Genomic DNA, 20,484 nt, shown 5'->3' with positions numbered 1-20,484 from the left:
GGGGTGGAATTACTGCTGAATATCTCTCCGCGTGGACACAGCTGCAGGCTGAGTGTTAAGGCCAGAGTTTAACATTAAGACTGAGGCTCAGTTGTCTCTTTGCTAGCTGCCTCCTTCTCTTCTCAACTTCCTCATCTGTGCCTCCCAACAAATGTTTTCTATCAGCTAAAATCCTCTCCCAGGAAAAATCAATGAGGATAGCCAGACTAGCTGTAGCCTTCAGGAGTTTTGACTTGCAAATGCACAGGGTTGCATTTTCCTACAACTGCTAATGAAATTTGAGCCTTCATGTGGATTACAGACCGGGTACCCAGAGGGAATTACTTAACTAGAAAATGAGTTACATATGCGGGTGACTTATAACACAATCCAGGGACTGCAGAACTGGTAAATTTTTCCAGTTTTCTCATACTTTCCTGCATATCTGGCTTTGTACTTGGGGATGGTTTGTTACAACAGTCATTATAATGAAATAAACAGATCTGACAGGAAGCAAAGCCCTCATTTTCTCTAGATTCCATCTAGATGGGAAAGCTGAAATTTTTTAAGCTAAATATTTGGCCCAAATCCCTACATGTGTGAAGTAATGGTATAAAACCTGCTTTCTGAGACAAAAAACTCTCTAACTCATCCTCTAATCTTCAGTTTTGTTTGACGTGACTTCGTTTCTCTCTTCCCATGACTTGCAATGCCTGTAGCTTTCCTGCCTAGGAAAGTTCTTGGGAGTTTAAAGGATTGTCTACTTTGAGGATATAGTAAGAATTTTTAAAGGGTTGCAAACCTAGAACCCTTTCCTGTGCATGAGTTTTAGCTCTATTTTAACATTAAAACCAGTTGGCAAAAGATGGAGCCACAAAGTGGTTTTATGACTTTCCTTAAAACTCTCATCCCTCTCAATTTTTAGTCCTCTAGGCCTGCCAACTCCCTCTTTCTCCTTTATGGTCTTAATAAAATAAATAAATAAATAAATAAATTTTAAATTTAAATGGGAAGAAGAATTTTAAGTGGAAGGAAAAAAATGTCAGAACTCCTAAATAGAGAGGAAGGGGTTTTGTTGTGACTCAAAGCACCATTGTAAGCCTCCTCCTCAGAGACCCTGTTAGGGGCAGGACGGCTGATGTCATGCCAGAACACACAATGTCGATTCAGTGCAAAAGCCTGGTGCGTGTCGAAACTGGCCTAAGGTAGGAAATGACTGGGATTGCAGCAAACAAAAATGCTGATTATGTGTAAGGATCTGGTGAGAGACTTTTTTCTCATAAATGTCTGGTGAAAGATGGGTCAGAACAAGCCTATCACTTTGTGGCTGGTCAGAATAGAGAAAGACTCCTCATGTAAGAAAAGATCCTTCTAGATTTCTACTAGCACAGAGCAGGTAACTTGATTGTTAATGGTATAGGAAGATGGGGGCGTGGAGGGAGCGTGTCTTAAGATTGACCTGGGCTTTCTTAGGTGCCCTTTAAAACTTCCTGATTAGGGGACCTGGGTGGCTCAGTGGGTTAAGCCGCTGCCTTCGGCTCAGGTCATGATCTCAGGGTCCTGGGATCGAGTCCCGCATCAGGCTCTCTGCTCAGCGGGGAGCCTGCTTCCTTCTCTCTCTCTCTCTGCCTGCCTGTCTGCCTACTTGTGATCTCTCTCTGTCAAATAAATAAATAAAATCTTTAAAAAAAAAAAAAAAACTTCCTGATTAAACAGTCATTTGCCACTTAATGGACTTCTTAGTAAAAGAGATCTGCCCTTGGTTTTATAGCTATTTCTAAATAAGCATCCTTATCCACGTTAGACCCATGGGTAGTTTACTTTAAAAAGTATTGTCTAATATTTTCAAAAAATGTTTAAAAAGAAGTTTTGTCTACTTTAGCCTAAGGAATGACTCATTAGTTTGAAACTATGTTATGGCTATTATTAATATAATTTCAGCTTTAATATGGATAAGGCTTTAATCGGTAAGTTACATAATTGGCTCTTTGGAAGAAAGCTCTGAGAAATATGGTAGGGACACTAGAAATCTCTTTAGGAGTAAGAGTCTGTAAGAGAGAATGTGTACCTCAGAGCTAACAAATGAGTACCTCCGTGAGATAAGTAAGTAAATACGGTAGGTACAAATTGTGTGACTCTTTGGTTCCTGGTTCCGTAATTAAATTTTAGAGAACTGGACTGAATCTCAACTAACTGGGCAGGGTCAGGGAGCACATAGATAATGGAAATAATGTTCTAATGTTGTGTCCTCCTAAATCTTTTTCTCAGTTATTTACAGGAAACAAAGTTAATTGGCTTGAGTTCCACTTTTCTTAGTCTCTCTTGTTCCCTTTTGCCTGAGCTGGTTCTGTTCTTGTCCACTTTTCTTCCTGGTCTCTGCCCTCCTGTTTTTTTCTCTCTCCTTGTGAAATCTCATCTCTTTCCTTGACTCCAAGAGGTGAATCCCCAAACTAGATTCTAATCCTTAGTTCTTAACCCAAGCTTCAGCCTCATATTTCTGGTTGCCTGCCAAATCAGACATCTCTCCTTGAATATCCCTTAGGCAGCCACATTCAAAAAGGCTAAAAAAGAATCCATTGTCTTTCCAAAAAAACTTGCTTTACCCCGGTGTTCCTTCATGTATTACCATGCACCAAATCTCTTTGTCCTTAAAATTTGAAATCAGTTCTCCCTTCTGCCTGCCTCCTCTTCCCAATCAGTCACTTACTAAGCCATCTAAATAAGCCTACCCTTGGGATGCCTGGATGGCTCAGTCAGCTGGGCATCTGCCTTCAGTTCAGGTCTTGGAATCGAATCCCCACATTAGGCTCCCCACTCAGCAGGGAGTCTGCCTCCCCCCCCCCACTTGTGTTCTCTGTGTCTCTCAAATAAATAAATAAAATCATTAGGTAAATAAATCAATAAATAAGGCTACCCTCCACACATCTCTCAAATATGGGCCATTCTATCTGGTATCATAGTATTGCTCTGACCTTCCCTATCAGCCTCTTCTCTTTCTTCCCATGCATCCTCTACACTGTTGCTATTTATTTTTCTAAATAGAATTGTACATTACTTTACTCCCTCAGTCAGAAACTTTTGATGACCCGGGATACCACCCAGGCAGTCGGTTAAGTGCATCTGACTCTTGATTTCTGTTAGGGTCATGATCTCAGGATCACGAGATCGAGCCCCATGTAGGGTTCCATACTCAGTGCAGAGTCTGCATAAGATCCTATCTCCCTCTGCCCCTCCCACTCATTCTCTCTCTCTCTCACACAAATAAAGAAATAAATAAACCTTTTAAAAATCTGAAGACTCGAACCCATATTCAATATTTGGGTCTTCCACAGTCTGAGCTCAACCTATCTTTCAGTCTCAGAGCCAGTCTTACACTTAAACCCTGGATCACTCCTCGCTCTCTAAATCAGTCATGCCTAGTCCCCATTACGGCCTTCTGAAATCTTTCTCCTCAAGGTCAGTCAAAATTGGGAGACCTTGGGGCGCCTGGGTGGCTCAGTAGGTTAAAGCCTCTGCTTCGGCTCCGGTCCTGATCCCAGAGTCCTGGGATCGAGCCTCTCGTCAGGCTCTCTGCTCAGCAGGGAGCCTGCTTCCTCCTCTCTCTCTGCCTGCTTCTCTGCCTACTTGTGATCTCTGTCAAATAAATAAACAAAATTAAAAAACAAAAACAAAAACAAAACAAAACAAAACCTGGGAGACCTTACCTTGGTTTCTCTCAGATAAATTAACCCTTCTATAACCTATAGAATTTTCTTTTTACTTATGTTTGGGCATTTATATCATGCTTTCCTTTAATAATCATGTGTAAATTTGTATACTCCTGGGGCACCTGGGTGGCTCAGTCAGTTAAGCGTCTGACTCGATTTCAGCTCAGGTCATGATCTCAGGGTGGTGGGATTGAGCCCCCTATTGACCTCTGCACTGAGGCAGGAGGGGATTGTGCTTGTACCTCCCACCCTGCTCTTCCTTCCCTCCACTACCTCTCCTCTATCTCTAAAAAATAAAATCTTCTTGGGGCATCTGGGTGGCTCAGTGGGTTAAGGGATTGAGCCCTGCATTGGGCTCTCTGCTCAGCAGCAAGCCTGCTTCTCCCTCTCCCCTCTCTCTGCCTGCCTGTCTGCCTACTTGTGATTTCAGTCTGTCAAATAAATAAAAATAAAAATATTAAAAAAAATAAAATAAAATATTTTAAAAAATAAAAATAAAAATAAAAAAATAAAATCTTCTTAAAAAATTTATATACTCAAAAAAAAAATTTGTATACTCCCGAAGTCTGTAATTTCTTTCAAAAAAGTAATGATGTTTTTCTTCCCCAATGGTTAGTACAATGACTTAGCTCTTAGTGCTTACTTAATAAAAGGAAGAAACAAATCTTAGAGTTCAGACAGCTTATAAATAGTAAGAACTGATTAAGTGTTCTTCCTTACTTATTCTCTACTTTTAGTGAATGGATACATCATTCAGGTCAGATAGTTTAGTTGAACGTGATGGCTCTAATTCCTAAGAGCAAATGAGCAGTGGGTGGATTAACCTACCGTCATTACTAGGAAGAAGAAACACCCCCACCCCAAGCCCAGTGGCTTATACTGAGGTGGTCTAGCAATCCTAACTTCATGTATATGTTAATCTGGATTTTATTTTATTTTTTTAAAGATTTTATTTATTTATTTGACAGAGAGAGAGATCACAAATAGGCAGAGAGACAGACAGAGAGAGAGATGAGGAGAAGCAGGCTCCCTGCTGAGCAGAGAGCCCCACGCGGGACTCGATCCCAGGCCCCTGGGATCACGACCCGAGCCGAAGGCAGAGGCCTAACCCACTGAGCCACCCAGGCGCCCCTATTTTTTTTTTTTTTTAAAGATTTTATTTATTTATCAGAGAGAGAGAGAGCACAGGCAGACAGAACGGCAGGCAGAGGCAGAGGGAAAGGGAGAAGCAGGCTCCCTGCTGAGCAAGGAGCAGGATGTGGGACTCGATCCCAGGAAGGCAGCTGCTCAACCAACTGAGCCACCCAGGCGTCCCTGATCTGGATTTTAGATAGCTGAGATAACTATCCTGGACATCCTTTTATGAAAAAGATAGCTGATTAAGTAGCCATTAACCAACATTTGCTTATCCTCATGTTGATATTTGAATTCATAATCTTTAGAAATCAGGATGTGGGGGCACCTGGGTGGCTCAGTGGGTTAAAGCCTCTGCCTTCAGCTCACTGTCATGATCCCAGGGTCCTGGGATTGAGCCCCGCATCGGGCTCTCTGCTCAGCGGGGAGCCTGCTTCCTCCTCTCTCTCTCTCTGCCTGTGTCTCTACCTACTTGTGATCCTTGTCAAATAAATAAATAAAATCTTTAAAAAAAAAAAAAAAAGAAAGAAAGAAAGAAACCAGGATGTGGTTATTAAAAAAAATTAAGTACCTCTTCTTTTATGCTCTGGAATGACCAGGAGCACGTAAGGAGCATGTGACAGGCTCATTCAGTATCACTTCTTTCTGTTTGGTTCCTAATATATTTGGTTCACACAATCCTTGGATAGGAAAGACCAAATATTTGGGTGACCTTTTTCTGCCTTCATCACCTATTTAAATTATTATCTTCTGCTTTGGTCAAGATGGAACCACTTAGGTGTAATGCAAGAAAATGAGACTACACTGTGAATATCTGTTGATACTTTCATACAGATGTGGAATACTTCTTCTTCCATGAAATATTTCCATTTTCTAGGAGAGAAGTTTGATAAAGGAAGAAAGGAGAGGAGAGGAAAGAGTACCTCCTCACCAAAAATCACTATTCCTAAAACACGTAATCTCACTCATTTGCTCACTCTTTGGAGACTAACCATGGATGGGAAGTCACAATGAGGAAATAATGATGTTTGTCCATAAGTGAAAAGAATTAAACTATTTAGACATTTTTTCTTTCTCCTTTCCCCCCATTATTCATGATATATTTTAATGCTACCAGTTAGTCATAATTTAATTGTGTTAACTTGTTTTACACTACAAAGGCAAAACAGTACATTCAGCTAAAATAAAAGTATCTAAAATAAAAATGGAAGTTTCCCTTGTCCCAGCCCCTTGTTCACTTGTTTGCTGCTTTTTTCACTTTGGAGTTCTAAGCCCTTAAACTTCCCTTAGAATTTCTGTTCCTCGAGGCACTTGGGTGGCTTAGTGGGTTGGGCCTCTGCCTTCTGGGCTCAGGTCATGATCTCAGAGTCCTGGGTTTGAGCTCGTGGGGGGGGGGGGCCTGCTTCCCTCCCTGCCCACCTGCCTCTGCCTACTTGTGATCTCTCTCTCTATCAAATAAATAAATAAATCTTTAAAAAAAAAAAAAAAAAGAATTTCTGTTCTCTTATCACCAGGCTCATTGTATGAATGGCTAGCACCAAAACACCAACAAAATCAGCACTTGTTAATATGAAAATAAAACCATCCTTCTTCAAACAGTCCAAAATTTTTCTGATTTTCTTCATGTAATTTCCTGGAAGTGACATTTGGTATTTGGTTTAGTTTTCTGTGACTCATACAGAACAGTGTGTACATGCTGGTGTCCTGGAGTAAGCCCTTGAGAAAGGAAGGTAACCAAGCTGAAGTCTGATCTATGTTCATTAGATATTTTGTCCATAGCCAACCAATCTGTAATCTACATCAAGGAAACAGTTTTTATTTGCCTTCTTGAAGAATGGGTAGGTGTCTGTAGGGAATCTGTACATTGTTATAAAATTATCCATGACATTTTATTTTCTTCTTTCTTGGTTAACAACTACATGTGTTCTCTTACCCACTTAATGTTATCTTAGTAACATTTTTCTTCTGTGTCTTTAATGGCTTAAATAAGTTATTTGAAATTATATTACAAGAAGAATAAAATTCCGAGGATATTCATAATTGCTATTAATTGCATACTTTTAAGCTATAATTTTAAGATGGACTTAAGGAGGAAAGGGACTTGAATAACTGTCAATATCACTGTAGGGTGTTTCTTTTGAGAGAAAGCATGAGCACAAGCAGGGGTGGGGAGTGGGGAGGGGCAGAGGGAAAAGCAGACTCCCCGCTGAGCAGGGAGCCCTAGGTGTGCTCATACCAGGACTCCGAGATCACGACCTAAACCAAAGTTAGATGCTCAACAAACTGAACCACCCAGGCACCCCTAATATATCTTAATGTAGGGGGGAGTATATCTTTAGTTTGCTTATCAGCATATCATAAATCTTATATTGACCCCAAATTAGACCTCTAATAGATACATTGCTAGAGCTTTAAATATGGATACAGTAACTGGTTTTGTTAAATAAACATAAGAATTATCTTTGTTTTTTTCTACCAATGCCATCTTTCTCATATGTCCTACTAAAAGTAATTTTTTTTGCTGATTTATTATATTCATCCATGATTTATAAACTTCTATAATTTCAAAATGTAAGTTCACTGTTCTCAGTGTTATTTTGACTGGCCTTTCTCTAGCAGATCATTTCTGGTAAAGATACCATACCAGTGTAAATTAAATTTTATTTACCCTTAATTAGTAACTGCGTAATTCTTCCATCTTTCGTGGTAAGGTAATAATGGGTCTGGGTATAGAGATGCTGATCAAGCAATTCTGATATTTCTCACTGTTTGTTGCTCTAAGTGGCTGTTCTTGATATACCAGCTGGAGTCCAGTTATCTCTTTTCTGTTTACTTTCTTTTTTTTTTTTTAATATTTTATTTATTTATTCATTTGTCAGAGAGAGAGAGAAAGCAGGTAGAGGTGGAGGGAGAAGTAGGCTCCCTCGAGCAAGGAGTCTGATGCGGGACTCGATCCCAGGACCCTGGGGTCATGACCTGAGCCTAAGGCAGCTGCTTAACCGACTGAGCCACCCAGGCGCCCCTTCTGTTTACTTTCAAGCCAACTACTTATAGGTTTTTAGCCAATTTCATTACAATAAAACATTTTGAAAAGTTAACAACAATAACAAAAATATTGAAAAAAAATGTCAAAGGGGCACCTGGGTGGCTCAGTCAGTTAAGCCTCTGCATTTGGTTCAGGTCATGATCTCTGGGTCTTGGGATTGAGCCCCACATTGGGCTTCTGCTTCTCTCACTCTCTCTCTACCTCTGTCTCTTCCCACTGCTCATTCTCTCTCTCTCTCATAAATAAAATCTAGAAAGAAAGAAGTAGAAAACAAAAGAAAAGAGGAAAGGAAAGAAAAGAAAAATAGAAAGATAGAAAAAAGAAAGAAAAGGAATGTCAGAGGACTGGAATGTTCTGTAAGCAAAGTTGGCTTCATGAAGTTTGGAGTGGTCAGAAAGACTTCACTTAACCCCTCAAATATGACCTCCTTTATCTTTGTGGAATCAGACTCACTCCTAGATTAGACAATATAGGTATGTATGTCCAGATGGATATTTTAGTCATTTCCTCTAGTCTTCTAATTCATCAGTGAGTTACAATGAGTGAAAAATCCCTATTAATATCTTTGACATAAATCCTAAAACTGTACAGGACTGTAAAGTTCTTTAATCCAGCTCACTGCTCTTAGGATATTAAAATTCCAAATTTGCAGATGGAAACAGTAATCAGAGACATTAACTGACATGCCCAATGTGATCGGCTAATTAATATCGGAACAGGGACTGCAATTGTTTAATAACCTGTCTGTCTCTACCATGTAACAATGTCTTTTTTTTTTAAATGTCTTCATTAATATTGTAATAACTATTTATTAAGTAAAAACAATTGGCTATGACCTGCCTTATCTGAAATCTAAGAAAATCAGCAAAAATTTAAAACATATCAACAATTGTATTCTCAAAGACTTTAACTCTCTATCTTCCCTCTTCCCACATTTTGCAGTCTTGTAACTGAATTCAAAGCATCAGGGTAATGAAGAGAATACATACGTTGGAATGTAAGAGATTTGTACTAAAACTCTTGAGTCAGAAACTTCTCTGTCCTCCTTCCCCTGCCACACACAGTAAACACAGAAAGGAGGGAAAAAAGCCAAGTAACCCTGGAAAAGCCAGTAACCTTCACCAGGAAAAAAGAATAGAACAGCTGAGTACAATGTTATCCTATTATTGCATAAGTAGTTTTTACATGGTTTTCATCCCTGTGTGCTCACTGTTTCGTGTGCTTTTTCTTTTGTTTGGTCTTTTTTATATAACCTTTCTATGTATTTTCCTAGTTCATGTGATTATCCTTTTATGGCAATGTAGTATTTCATTAGAGTTTAATCATGCCCCAGTAATTAGATATTTTTCTAGTCTAATTTAAAAAATTTAAAGCATCTTGGCAGAAACATTTTGTTTTTAGCTTTTTGGGAGGAGGACAGTATTACTGAAGTGATGTTCTCATGATCAAAAGCCATAATTCATTAAACGTTCTTTTTGGGGCACCTGGGTGGCTCAGTTGGTTAAGTGTCTGCCTTCAGCTCAGGTCATGATCTCGGGGTCCCTGGATTGGCCAGGGTTGGGCTCCCTGCTCAGCGGGGAGTCTGCTTCTCCCTCTCCCTCTGCCTCTACCCCTCCCCCTGCTTATGCTCTCCCTCTCTCTCCCAAGTGAATGAACAAAAAATCTTAAAGAAAAAAAAAAGTTCTTATATATTTTCAGCTGGTTCTAAAAAATTAGACTATAACTAGTGCAATCTAAGGACATAGTTAATTCTCCAGCACCTTGTCAGCATTTGGTTTTTATCATTTTTATCTATTTGTATTAATAAATATTGAAGTATTGACTCTCCTTTTTTTTTTTTTTTTAAAGATTTTATTTATTTATTTGAGAGAGAGAGAGAGCACAAGCAGAGGAAGGGGTAGAGGGAGAGGGGGAATCAGATTCCCTGTTGAGCCGGGAGCCTGGACCTGGTGACCCAGGCCTATCCAGAGACCCTGGTATCGTGACCTGAGCTGAAGGCAGACACTTAACCAGCTGAGCCACCCAGACACCCCATCCTTTCTTTTCTTTTTTTCTTAACTGTAAGAGTAACGTATAATTTTTGTAGAATGCTGAGAAATATAGAAAAGATAGAGAAATCCTACAACCTGGATATAAAGAGCTCCTTCTTTATGTATTATTTTACTTAAAAGAGCTCCATTTTTTTCTGTTTTCTTCTGCCTGAAGAAGGAAATGTTTGTCTCTCAGTACTTTGAGAAATTAAGTGTAGGTTTTATCTACACCCTATGCACAGTTCAACAAAGTCCCATTTTCCCTAAAAGTCACCCTCTACCCTTGACTTTGGAGGGATGAGAGTCTGAAAGAAGTCAAAGTTGAAAGTCTGAAGGAAGTGGCTGAGAGAAGTATAAGGAAAATTAAAGTGTTAAGAATCAATTTTTAGGGAGCCTGAGTGATTCAGTTGGTTGAGCAACTGCCTTCGGCTCAGGTCATGATCCTGGAGTCCTGGGATGGGGTCCCACATAAGGCTCCCTGCTTGGTGGGGAGTCTGCTTCTCCCTCTGACCTTCTCCCCCTCATGCTCTTTCTCTCTCTCATTCTCACTCAGATAAATAAATAAATTCTTAAAAAAAAAAAAAAGAATCAACTTTTAGACAGAATTTTTCCTAAAAATTAGGGGGATAGGAAATCCTGCTTTTTACTTGATATTTAGGACATCACTTACTTTATTCCCTTAAGAAAATTTTTCCAGAGGACTGCCTGAATGGCTCAGTTGGTTAATAGTCTGCCTTTGGCTCAGGTCATAATCTTGGGGTCCTGGGATCCGAGTTCCACACTGGGCTCCCTGCTGTCCCTCTCCCTGTGGCCCTCCACCCCCACCTCTACCCCTGCCCGTTCCTGCTGTCTGTCTCTCTTTCTCAAATGAAATCTTAGAGAGAAGACAGTTTTCCAGAGGAAAGAAATTCTACAGACTACTGGCTAAAAACCCTAAGCTCTTTTTCTTTTATTGGTATGTGTTGATGCATTTGGTTTATGGATTCTGAGAGTAATTTCAAGGGGCCGTCCCACTAATGAGAGTTACTACAGTCAGCTGACAGGAAGGAGGACTTGTGGGGTGGGGTGAGGCCAAGCCTTAGGAAATTCCAGAAAGTCTTGAAGTATCTTGTCTTTTCTCTCTTCTCTTAAAAGGCTCCCTCAGGCATCTGAATAAACAGGGCTGAAACGTGATAAAAATGTGTTACAGAAGAGTATTTCAGTAACAGAATTGCTGCTTTTTTTTTTTCTTTTTGTGTTCTTCTACTTCCTTGAGAAATATTAGAGGAAACTCCTCCTTCTTCCTGTACCTCAGATTACCACTTGTAAAATGAGAATCACAAAATTCATTGTAAATGCATTGGAGTTCTTGTTATTCTTAATATTTGAGTGATTTGGAGGTGAACCAGTTTTGAAAGAAATGTTTAGTGCTTCATCTGGGATCTCATTAAAAGCTTTCCTGTCTCAGAGCTATGTTCTTCCTCAGAACCAGTGTCAGTATAACTTTGATTTCCAGAGACATTTCTATTTTCCTTTAAAACCAAATGGCTTTTCACATTCACTTTTTCAGTACTTGGAAAAAAAGAATTAGGAATACTAATACCCTCATGTACCAGAAGGCTTTAAAAAAGGAAAAAGCTCTTAACTTTATTTAACCTGAAGATCTAAACTGAAAGCTAGCAAAGATGGAAAATTTTTATGTATCTAAAACCAAAGTAAGCCTTTGCCCTGGCAAGGCATATGTTCTGGTTCTAAATGGGCTTGTTCCTGGTAACGCCAGTGCAGGGACTCTGTATGCAGCAGAGGGCTTTGAATATGAGTACAGACAGAAATCTGAGCTATCTGCAGGTTGTGACACATAACACGTAGTCTTAGAATTGTACTTGAACTTTACCTTTGACAGAATGTAAATATTTGAAATACTGCTTCATTATTAAGGATGCAGAACCCAGTCTCCTTTGGTTTAAAAAAAAAAAAAAAGACGTATTTCCAGGTGTTCTTCCTTTTTTTGAGCCCAGAAAATTTTAATTTTGGTAGTAATCATCTCACAGTGAAGCAGCATGGAATAAGTCTTTGGAATTTCCTTTACTTTAATTGTCTGCAAATGAAAAATACTTTGAAAATTAAAAAAGGTGGATGGGGAGGGTGTCCTGACAAATCTATCTTTTCATTTTGGCTGATGATCTTCATTTCTAGATGGGGGGCTGCTCCCAGAGCAAGAGTGTGTTGTGTTGTATGAGTCAAGTTCATGTGGTTGATGTTGGTGCAGCTAACATGAGTGTGATGGGGCAAGGTTAGAGCTGCTACAGCATCTTTTATTTCTTATCATGAAAAATGTAATTAGCAAAGCTAACTGGAGACAAATTATATGAAATGTATATCGATTTTGCAAGGAAGTATTGTCATTGGTCAGGGGAGGACTTGAAAAAAGTTCACAGTCTTACACTTGACTGTTGAGTTGATTAGTCCATTGAACGTAAACATTTAATAACTATTTACTAATGTTGTGTTCAGAAGGGTACTGCTTTACTCTTCTGTCCTACCGGATTTCAGATATCCTTCCCACTTCAAGTTATCTGGAAATAAATTGAGATTTGAATGATAGGATCTGGTTGAAGGCTGTCATTGCAAGCTGAATAAATGTGACATATTCTCTGTGTACTATTGTCTGGGAACATTCTGTGACACTAAATGGCCTTCTTTTAAGTTACTTTTCCAGTCTTAAAAATTATAATTTGTAACTTTAACTAGAGATCTAATCTAGATATGAGAGAGATAAACTCACAAAATAATTTATTTAAAAAAAAGTCTGTACCATCTACATTTCTTATTTAAAAAACAAAAACATGGTCCCTGCCCTCCTAGGCTTCCAGTCCAGTGGAGGGACACACAATAAGCATTGTAGTGGAAGTGTGACCGGGAACCTTGGAAACAGAGGAAGGACTACTTAGATTTATGTGGGAGAGGGAAGGTGGTCTTCGCTGTTGCTCAGCCTCCACTGAGTCTTGAAAGAACAAAGAGAAGGATAAAAGGGGAATGGGGGAAGGGAACTCATTTACAAGCTCAGAGACCTCCCAGCAGTTTGCTTCTCCTGGAGGGTAAAGGGTGAGAAAGGGAATACTCAGGGGAGGTAGGGACTAGATGTAGAACTGGTCTTCTGTGACATACAAAGCACTTTAGATTTAGTTCAAGGAATGATTACAGGAATTTTTAAAGCATTTTGAACAAGAGAGTAATATACCGTTATATTGGGGAATAATTACATGATGTGGGATAATGGCAGCATCATAGAGACTTGCTTAGAAGGTATAGAGGAACCAATTAGCAATGTAATACAGTAGTCCAGGGAAAAGATGAAGATGTGAACCAAAGCAGCAACAGCAGAGATAAAGTGGGAGGAGAAGGGAAACAAACAGCAAATACTGCCATCCGGACTTGACAATTTGGGTCGGCAGCTGCGTGTTGTCTGGGACATGAGGATTCCCCTCCATGGCTGGTTCAAGTGCGTAGTTTTCTGGTGAAGCTGGTTAGGCAGTGATTATTTCCACAGAGAATTACGTATATAGAGTTATTTTATTTCTCCCTGGACACCTGTGAATATGTAGTACTTTGTATTTATAATGCTAAAAACATATTCTGTGGAATATAAAAACTAATACAAAATATAATCTCTTGTGGATTTTATTAATAAAGGAGATTTGAAGGCCTTTTTTTTTTTTTGAACATTCGTCAAGATATTCCACCTTCTATTTAAAGCTTATGAATGGGTTTTGTTTTCTAAGCAGGTTCTTCGGTCCCAGAGCCGTGGTGCAGGTGGAAGGAAGATCTCTGAAAACAGCTTTTCTCTGGATGATTTGGAACTGGGCCCCGGTAAGTAGCGTTCCATGTGCGTGGGGTTCTCTAGGAAGTACTCATTAGTAACAATACCTTTTGGCCTTAAAGCCAATGCTTTTAGAGGAAGAATGGCACAAATTAAAAGTAACTGTGTTTGTAACAGCCGAGGGGCCCCTTGTGGGATAACGAGGGAAGTACTGCTGACCATTTTGGCTCTGCGGTCATCTGGGACTTGAGGCTGCCATGATGGGCTGCAGTGTCCTCTGTCAAGATCGGTAATCCTATATTACCACTGGTAACATAAAACCTCAAGAGCATAGTTATTATATTTGGAAGGCAGCCTTTACAGGCATTACACAAAAGAAGAAAAAGAAATTAACAGGAATATCATCAGCCTCCTGGTAAAGAAATGCAAATTAAAATGGCATTAAGATCTAGTTTTTTCCAGTGTTAAATATGCCAAGATGTTTAAATATATAATGCTCATTTATGGAAAGGGTTCTCCTTTTAATGTTGGGAAAGTGAGCAACTATTACCTAGTAAGTAAGTTATATTCCCGATTTTCCTCTTTGTACCCTTCATAGAAGAAATGGATTACATCCAATTCCAATAGCCCCAAATTTAAAATCCTGAAACCATTCAAATCACATATTATCTTCTGATAGAGCACATTCTTCGTGTGCTTCCAGGTCAGTTGTCATCTTCCACATTCAACACAGAGAAAAGCGAGAGCAGGCGAAATCTGGACTTACCACGGCTATCCGAAACCTCCATCAAGGATCGAATGGCCAAGTACCAGGCGGCTGTGTCCAAGCAGACCGGTTCCACCAGCTCCACAGTATGTGCTCCCCATCATCCATTCATTTCATTTCATCCAGCCAGTGGTCAATGAGCACAGAAACTAGACATGTCTCCCAGACCCCGACCAGAGAGCCCTGCTCAATCCCTGGTCCCGAGCCACTCTCCTTCCGTGTAAACCCTACCCTAGCTTCATTCAGAATCCTTATCATGTTCTAATCCTGACTTTGCTTTCCTAGGCCTCATTCCCCCACCCACTCCTTCATTGGTCCTGTTACCATCTAGTAATTTCATGGAGAGTTTTCCTGCCTGTTCTGCTTAATTTTGTTGTTGTTGCTAAAAAAGTAGTCGTCTGTTAGTTTTAACGAAACACTTGTTTTTGAGGAAAGGAGGAGAGAATATTAGCAAGAAATATAGGATATATGTGACTTTAATGTGGGATGGGGAGGTTTCTTACAGGTTTTATTGATTTAGGGGTCACATGACATAAAATAACCACTTTTACATATAATTCAGTGATTTTTGGTATATTCGCAAAGTCATGCAGCTATCATCACTAATTCCAGAACATTTCCATCACCCCAAAAAGAAACCCTATACCTGTGCAGTTGCTCCCAGTTCCCCCACCCCTCAGTCCTTCACAACCACTAATCTGCTCTCTGTCTTTATGGATTTACCTATTCTGGACATTTTATATAAATGAATCATACAATATATGGCCTACTTAATCCTCGCTTCTTATGATGTAATGATTTTCTAAGGAAATAGAACAGTGATTAGGTAAAGGGGAGGGAGAAGCAACAGGAAGATGACATGCTCTGTAAGCATAAAAATGTGGTATTCTAAACTGAATGGAGGGTCTTTACGTTTTCAGTTTTCCTAGCCTTACCTGGCAGGCTGACACTACAGAACTCCTTAAGGAAAGATACCTGTTAAATGCCATTTATTCATACCTACACATTCATAAAAGCCCTCTACATATGCATAGATATGTATCTCAAACATTTGTTCTTTCTGAGATTCAGAATACAAGCCACAAATCTCTTGGTGTCCTATGTTTTTGTTTTTTTCTTTTTAAACAAATTTGGATGATAGTATTAAATTTTATTTGTTCCCAGGCAGACTGAAATGAGTATCTATTAGAAATCATAACTTGTGCTCCAGAAATTGTCTTCTTTTCCTCACATTATTAAATATTCCTTCTCCAATAGTACTTATTGGTAGATTGAATCTCTGGGCAATGAATAATTTCATACTGATTTCACTGTGGTTTTTTTAAAGAAGAGATGATGTGTGTATAACTTGGTTGTAAAATGGAACACTTTTATTCACCGACAGCATGAAAGTGAGCAAAGTTAGACTTCTCTTAGAAGGAGGTCAGGAGATCGAACAAACAGGTGATCTCTGGAGCTTATTTCCCTCATCTCAAGATTTTGCTCCTTCTCTGTGCCCTCCTGCTATAAACATTCCAACCAGGTGACTCCCTAAGTGGAAAAACCTGCTCAGTGAGGGTTTTTTTTTTTTTTTTTAAACTCCTAATAAGGTTTCAGCACTGCAGTTCTCCTGCTCTGTAAATTCTAAGAGTTGAAAAGTCTTTAGGAATTCTTGTAAAAAGTACATTTTATCTCATCCCAAAAGAATTTCTCAGGCCCCTTACAGAGGATGGCTGTAACAAGGCGCACATTCCCCGGCATGATTCTGGAAGCAGGGCTTCAAGATGGAGTCAGGAATGAATCCTTCAGCTGTCCTGTTGGGTTCTGAATCATTGGCTCCCAGCTCCCCCTCATGAATGCTCCTCCGGAGGGAGCCTTGTCCCTTAGTCAGGGATCCCACCTCAACCAGGTCCGGATTGAGGCCACTCACACTGGCCCTGTGGCCATATGTGGCTTGTTTTCTTGCCTGCCTAAAGAATCACGGAGAACAGAAAGGTACCAGACTTTCAGAAAGGTAGCAAACTAAACATAGGAAATGTCCATATTCATCTACCACTCTATTGATTTTAGATCTAGTAGGTAAAGTTAATTTTAATATTTTCCCCAAGTGTTCTTTGCAAGGAAAAGAAATGTGATTATGCTTACTCCTTATGACTATATTAATGCCTGCTTTTTTATGTTGAGGTTCTGTTCTGAGAAGTAGAATAAGGTATGTCTTTAATACAGCGTATGAATTTTATGCCAAAAGAAGCATGTTTTTGAAAGTCTCGCCAAAAAAGGTTGTTTTATGGTGTCATTAAATATAATTTCAGTTTTTATATGTGTGCATGATCCCTGTCTCTCTTTCCAGGCCGAGCATTTATATATATGGTCAGTATATTTTCTTAATTATTGGCACTTGGCATCTCCTTTCCCCTGCTCCAGAATGGTCTTTTCTGATAAAACTCACAAGCTTTGCATTCCCACAAGCTCTGCTGCTAGAGGAGTGAATCACAAGAACATTGTGTGCTGGGGCTGGTTTCTGTGTGTGTCTTTGTTGATATGTCTGTATTCTAATGAGCACCCAGTTTTAGACTAGTGTACAAATATTTAACTCTGAGGTGTGTGTCCACAAAGCCGCTTTTGTCATTTCACTAGTCAACGGGTTTTGCTTGTGAGAATTAGGGGGTTGATTTGACCCGAGGCTTCTTAAAAGAACTTTTCTTTTACCATTCCAAATTTATTTAATGGATGTGCTATGAAGAGCATGGAATAGGGACCTTTTTTTATTTTCGTTCACAGATTCTTTTTATTTTGTAGAATGACTTGAGAGCCAATGGCGGTGAAATCAGAACTCATAAGTTGGAGCAAAAGGAGAATGTGCCCCCGGATCCTGAGGTCTGCATCTCCCATCAGGTTGGAGAGAAGGTGGGTTAAAAAGTCTGATGTCCAGTTGCCAAGGAAGCATGTGTTCTAAATTAGATGCTTAAAATTAGAAACCACTCTAACTCTAGGCTGCAGAGTGTCTGGGAATTTGGTAACAGCTGCCAGGACAGATTGTCATTTTTGCAGGTCACATAATTTCAGCTGGGGAACTCCACAACTCATAGTGGACCAAATAATGAACCTAACTGGAAAATTCTTTCACTCAGATGCTCAGAGGGTATAGCGCTTAAGTGATTTTTAGAAGTCTGTTTTGATTAGAGGTTATATCTTCAAGAAATTCATGTATTCTTCATTTAACACATTTATGCAAGACAAGTTCATTCTTTCATCAGACTGTTTTGAAAGCAAAGCACTATGCTAAGCATAGGAAATGCTAAGTTTAAAAACTAAATAAGAACGAACCATTCTGTGGGGTCTTTATCTGCAAGGGAACTAACAGAATAGAAGGGAGATGAGTAACAGGTTGGCTATCCTAAAGCAGTGTCTGACTAAGGACATTTAACCAGACTTCCTCAAGAAGGTGATGTCTGAGCCAAGTCCTGAAGAATGTGTGGGAAGAAACCAAGTGAATAGGGAAAGGTTGAGTAAAAAGAAAGAAGGGCATTCCAGGCAGACACAAACAGAGGTTTGGAAACCAGAGGCTAGGACCCAGGGCACATAGAGGTAATGGAGAGAGCCAAGTGGAGGAGAGGGCCAGGCCAGGTCTTGAGAAGCTTTATATGCCATGCTTGAGACTTTGGATAGAGTCCTGCCGAGGTGAAAAACCTTAGGAAGATTTTAAGCAAATGATATTTATGTTTTACACACCTATCATTAGATGAATGGCTTGGTTGGTGTACGTAACAACATTTATGACGGGTGAATTTATCATTTTCTTGGCCAGTCCATTACCCAGATTTGGTTTTGTTTTGTTTTTGTCTTTTGATCAATATGATATCCAAATGTTAAGTTAGATGAGAAGAAAGAGCTTTCAAATATGTCACAATGATTAATCTTAGGAGAAGAGTCGTTGCTTCTGTTACACATATTGATACCCTTGAGGCCGTTCTTCCAAAAGGTGAGGAGATCATTAGAATGGATTAAGAGCAATAGCTGTCAAATTTACTGGACTATAGGAGACTTTAAAAAGCATGATATAGGGGCACCTGGGTGGCTCAGTCAATTAAGTGTCTGTCTTCAACTCAGGTCATGATCCTGGGATCCTAGGGTCGAGCCCCACATTCTTTCTCTCCCCTTGTTCCTCTCCCCTGCTCATGCTCTCTCTGTCAAATAAATAAATAAAATCTTAAAAAAAAAAAAAAAAAAGCATGCTGTATTGACAGAACACCAATAAGAACTTATGAAATCCACTACACATTTGGACCAAAGTATGCGCAGAGGAAAATGGCCTCAGATTAATGGCTACAACATTTGAATCTTATGATACAACAGGGAAAAAAAATTAGAAAAATTTAAATCTCTTTATTTTACAAAAACATATTACAAGTGTATGTTGAAATAATAAGACAAAATACTTGGCAGCTATTTTGTAATCATAAAATCATCCAATAAATTATATATATTCTGGGGCACGTGGGTGGCTCAGATGGTTAAGCATCTGCCCTCAGCTCAGGTCATGATCCCAGAATCCTGGGATTGAGTCCCATTTTGGGCTCCTTGCTCAGTGAGGAGCCTGCTTCTCCCTCTGCCTCTGCCGTTCTGTCTCTCATGAATAAATAGATAAAATCTTTTTTTAAAATTACATATATCCTTGGAACAGTGGGATCACTCATTAGTCCCAAGAGTCACATGCCATGTATCAAGTGAGTTCTCTTTATTAGACTGCCTGGTTTTCATATCTTTAAGTGGGAGATCATGTCTTAAGAATAAACTGAGTTGGGGTGCCTTGCTGGCTCAGTGAGTGGAATGTGCAACTCTTGGTCGCTGGGTTGTGAGTTCAAGCCCCAAGTTGGGTGTACAGATTACTTAAATATAAATTTTTTTTTTTTAAAGAATAACTGAGTTAAAATGTTACATATTATAAAAAAGAAACTTAAGAAAAAAATACTGCCCGCACTGAAATCTCCCCATCTATCCCAGGAGCATAGTTTGAGAAATGATCATCTAGAAAATAATGCTTGGATTGTTCCTAATCTAATTTTGTGTTTGCTTCTTGAATGTCTTCACACTGATTTGAAACTAGAACTCTGAGTTGAACTGGAGGATTGGAACACTGTAATTATAGCCCAAAAGGGCATCAGTGGAACTAAACCATGAATTGAGGCGTGGGTGGGGAAGAAAGGAGATAAAGACAGAACACAGTCTTCAAGTACATACTGCAGGTTCCTAAAGCTGGGACTGCCTTCAGATTCATAAAATTTTTCAGAGCCTCTTATCCTTTTCAGCTATTTGCCTCGCTTTTGTTAACTGACACCCAAGAACTATTTGAACTCAACTTGTTACAAAGGGACATTACTGCTAGGGTGAACTTTCTGAAATAGAATATTTTGTCAGGGTATTGTTCTTCCCTTTCTCCTCTTGTAAACGAAATTGAGCTTCCCTTTAATAAAATGTTGAAGCAAATCTCACGTGCCCTCTCCTGGTAGTTCCTGCAGTGAGGTCAGCTGGTTGGGCATGTGCAATGATGTCATGATTGGCAGTAAGTTTACCCTGCAGGTTCAAGGTGACCAAAATTAGAGGTGAGAGAGGAACATCCTGGGATGGATGCACCTACTAATTAACAAGAATTGAAGAGCTTATAATTTCTTTCATATCATTAAATGAAAGAATGCATGTAAAGTGATGATTCCAATACTTGGCACATACTAAACACTCAGTAAATGTTGACTATTATTATATTGGTATGCCCTACCAATAGAGAATTACTGTAGTGAAAACAGAGTGGGGGCACCTGGGTGGCCTGATCTCAGTTCAGGATCTTGATCTCAGGGTCCTGAGTTCAAGGATCTTGAATGTCTTCAATTCCAATACTTGGCACATACTAAACACTCAGTAAATGTTGACTATTATTATATTGGTATGCCCTACCAATAGAGAATTACTGTAGTGAAAACAGAGCGGGGGCACCTGGGTGGCCTGATCTCAGTTCAGGATCTTGATCTCAGGGTCCTGAGTTCAAG

General features: G+C 39.5%; 1 protein-coding gene across 5 annotated transcripts in view; it reads left to right on the top strand.

The window, feature by feature from the left end:
• The window catches only part of LIMA1 (LIM domain and actin binding 1), a 93,346-nt gene that overhangs the window by 57,866 nt on the left and 14,996 nt on the right, over positions 1-20,484 (top strand). For 3 of the 5 annotated variants that reach the window (XM_059403096.1, XM_059403093.1, XM_059403098.1), the window contains 3 exons: positions 13,658-13,745; positions 14,399-14,547; positions 17,240-17,347. In XM_059403096.1, coding sequence (XP_059259079.1) covers positions 13,658-13,745; positions 14,399-14,547; positions 17,240-17,347 — 345 coding nt within the window. The remainder of the gene's footprint in view (positions 1-13,657; positions 13,746-14,398; positions 14,548-17,239; positions 17,348-20,484) is intronic. The other 2 variants (XM_059403097.1, XM_059403095.1) reach the window with 1 other exon arrangement.

This window comes from Mustela nigripes, chromosome 6 (genome assembly GCF_022355385.1).
Source record: "Mustela nigripes isolate SB6536 chromosome 6, MUSNIG.SB6536, whole genome shotgun sequence".
NCBI classification, from domain to species: Eukaryota; Metazoa; Chordata; class Mammalia; order Carnivora; family Mustelidae; genus Mustela; species Mustela nigripes.
Note: the sequence above shows the minus strand (reverse complement) of the source record. Positions and strands in the feature narration are given on the sequence as shown.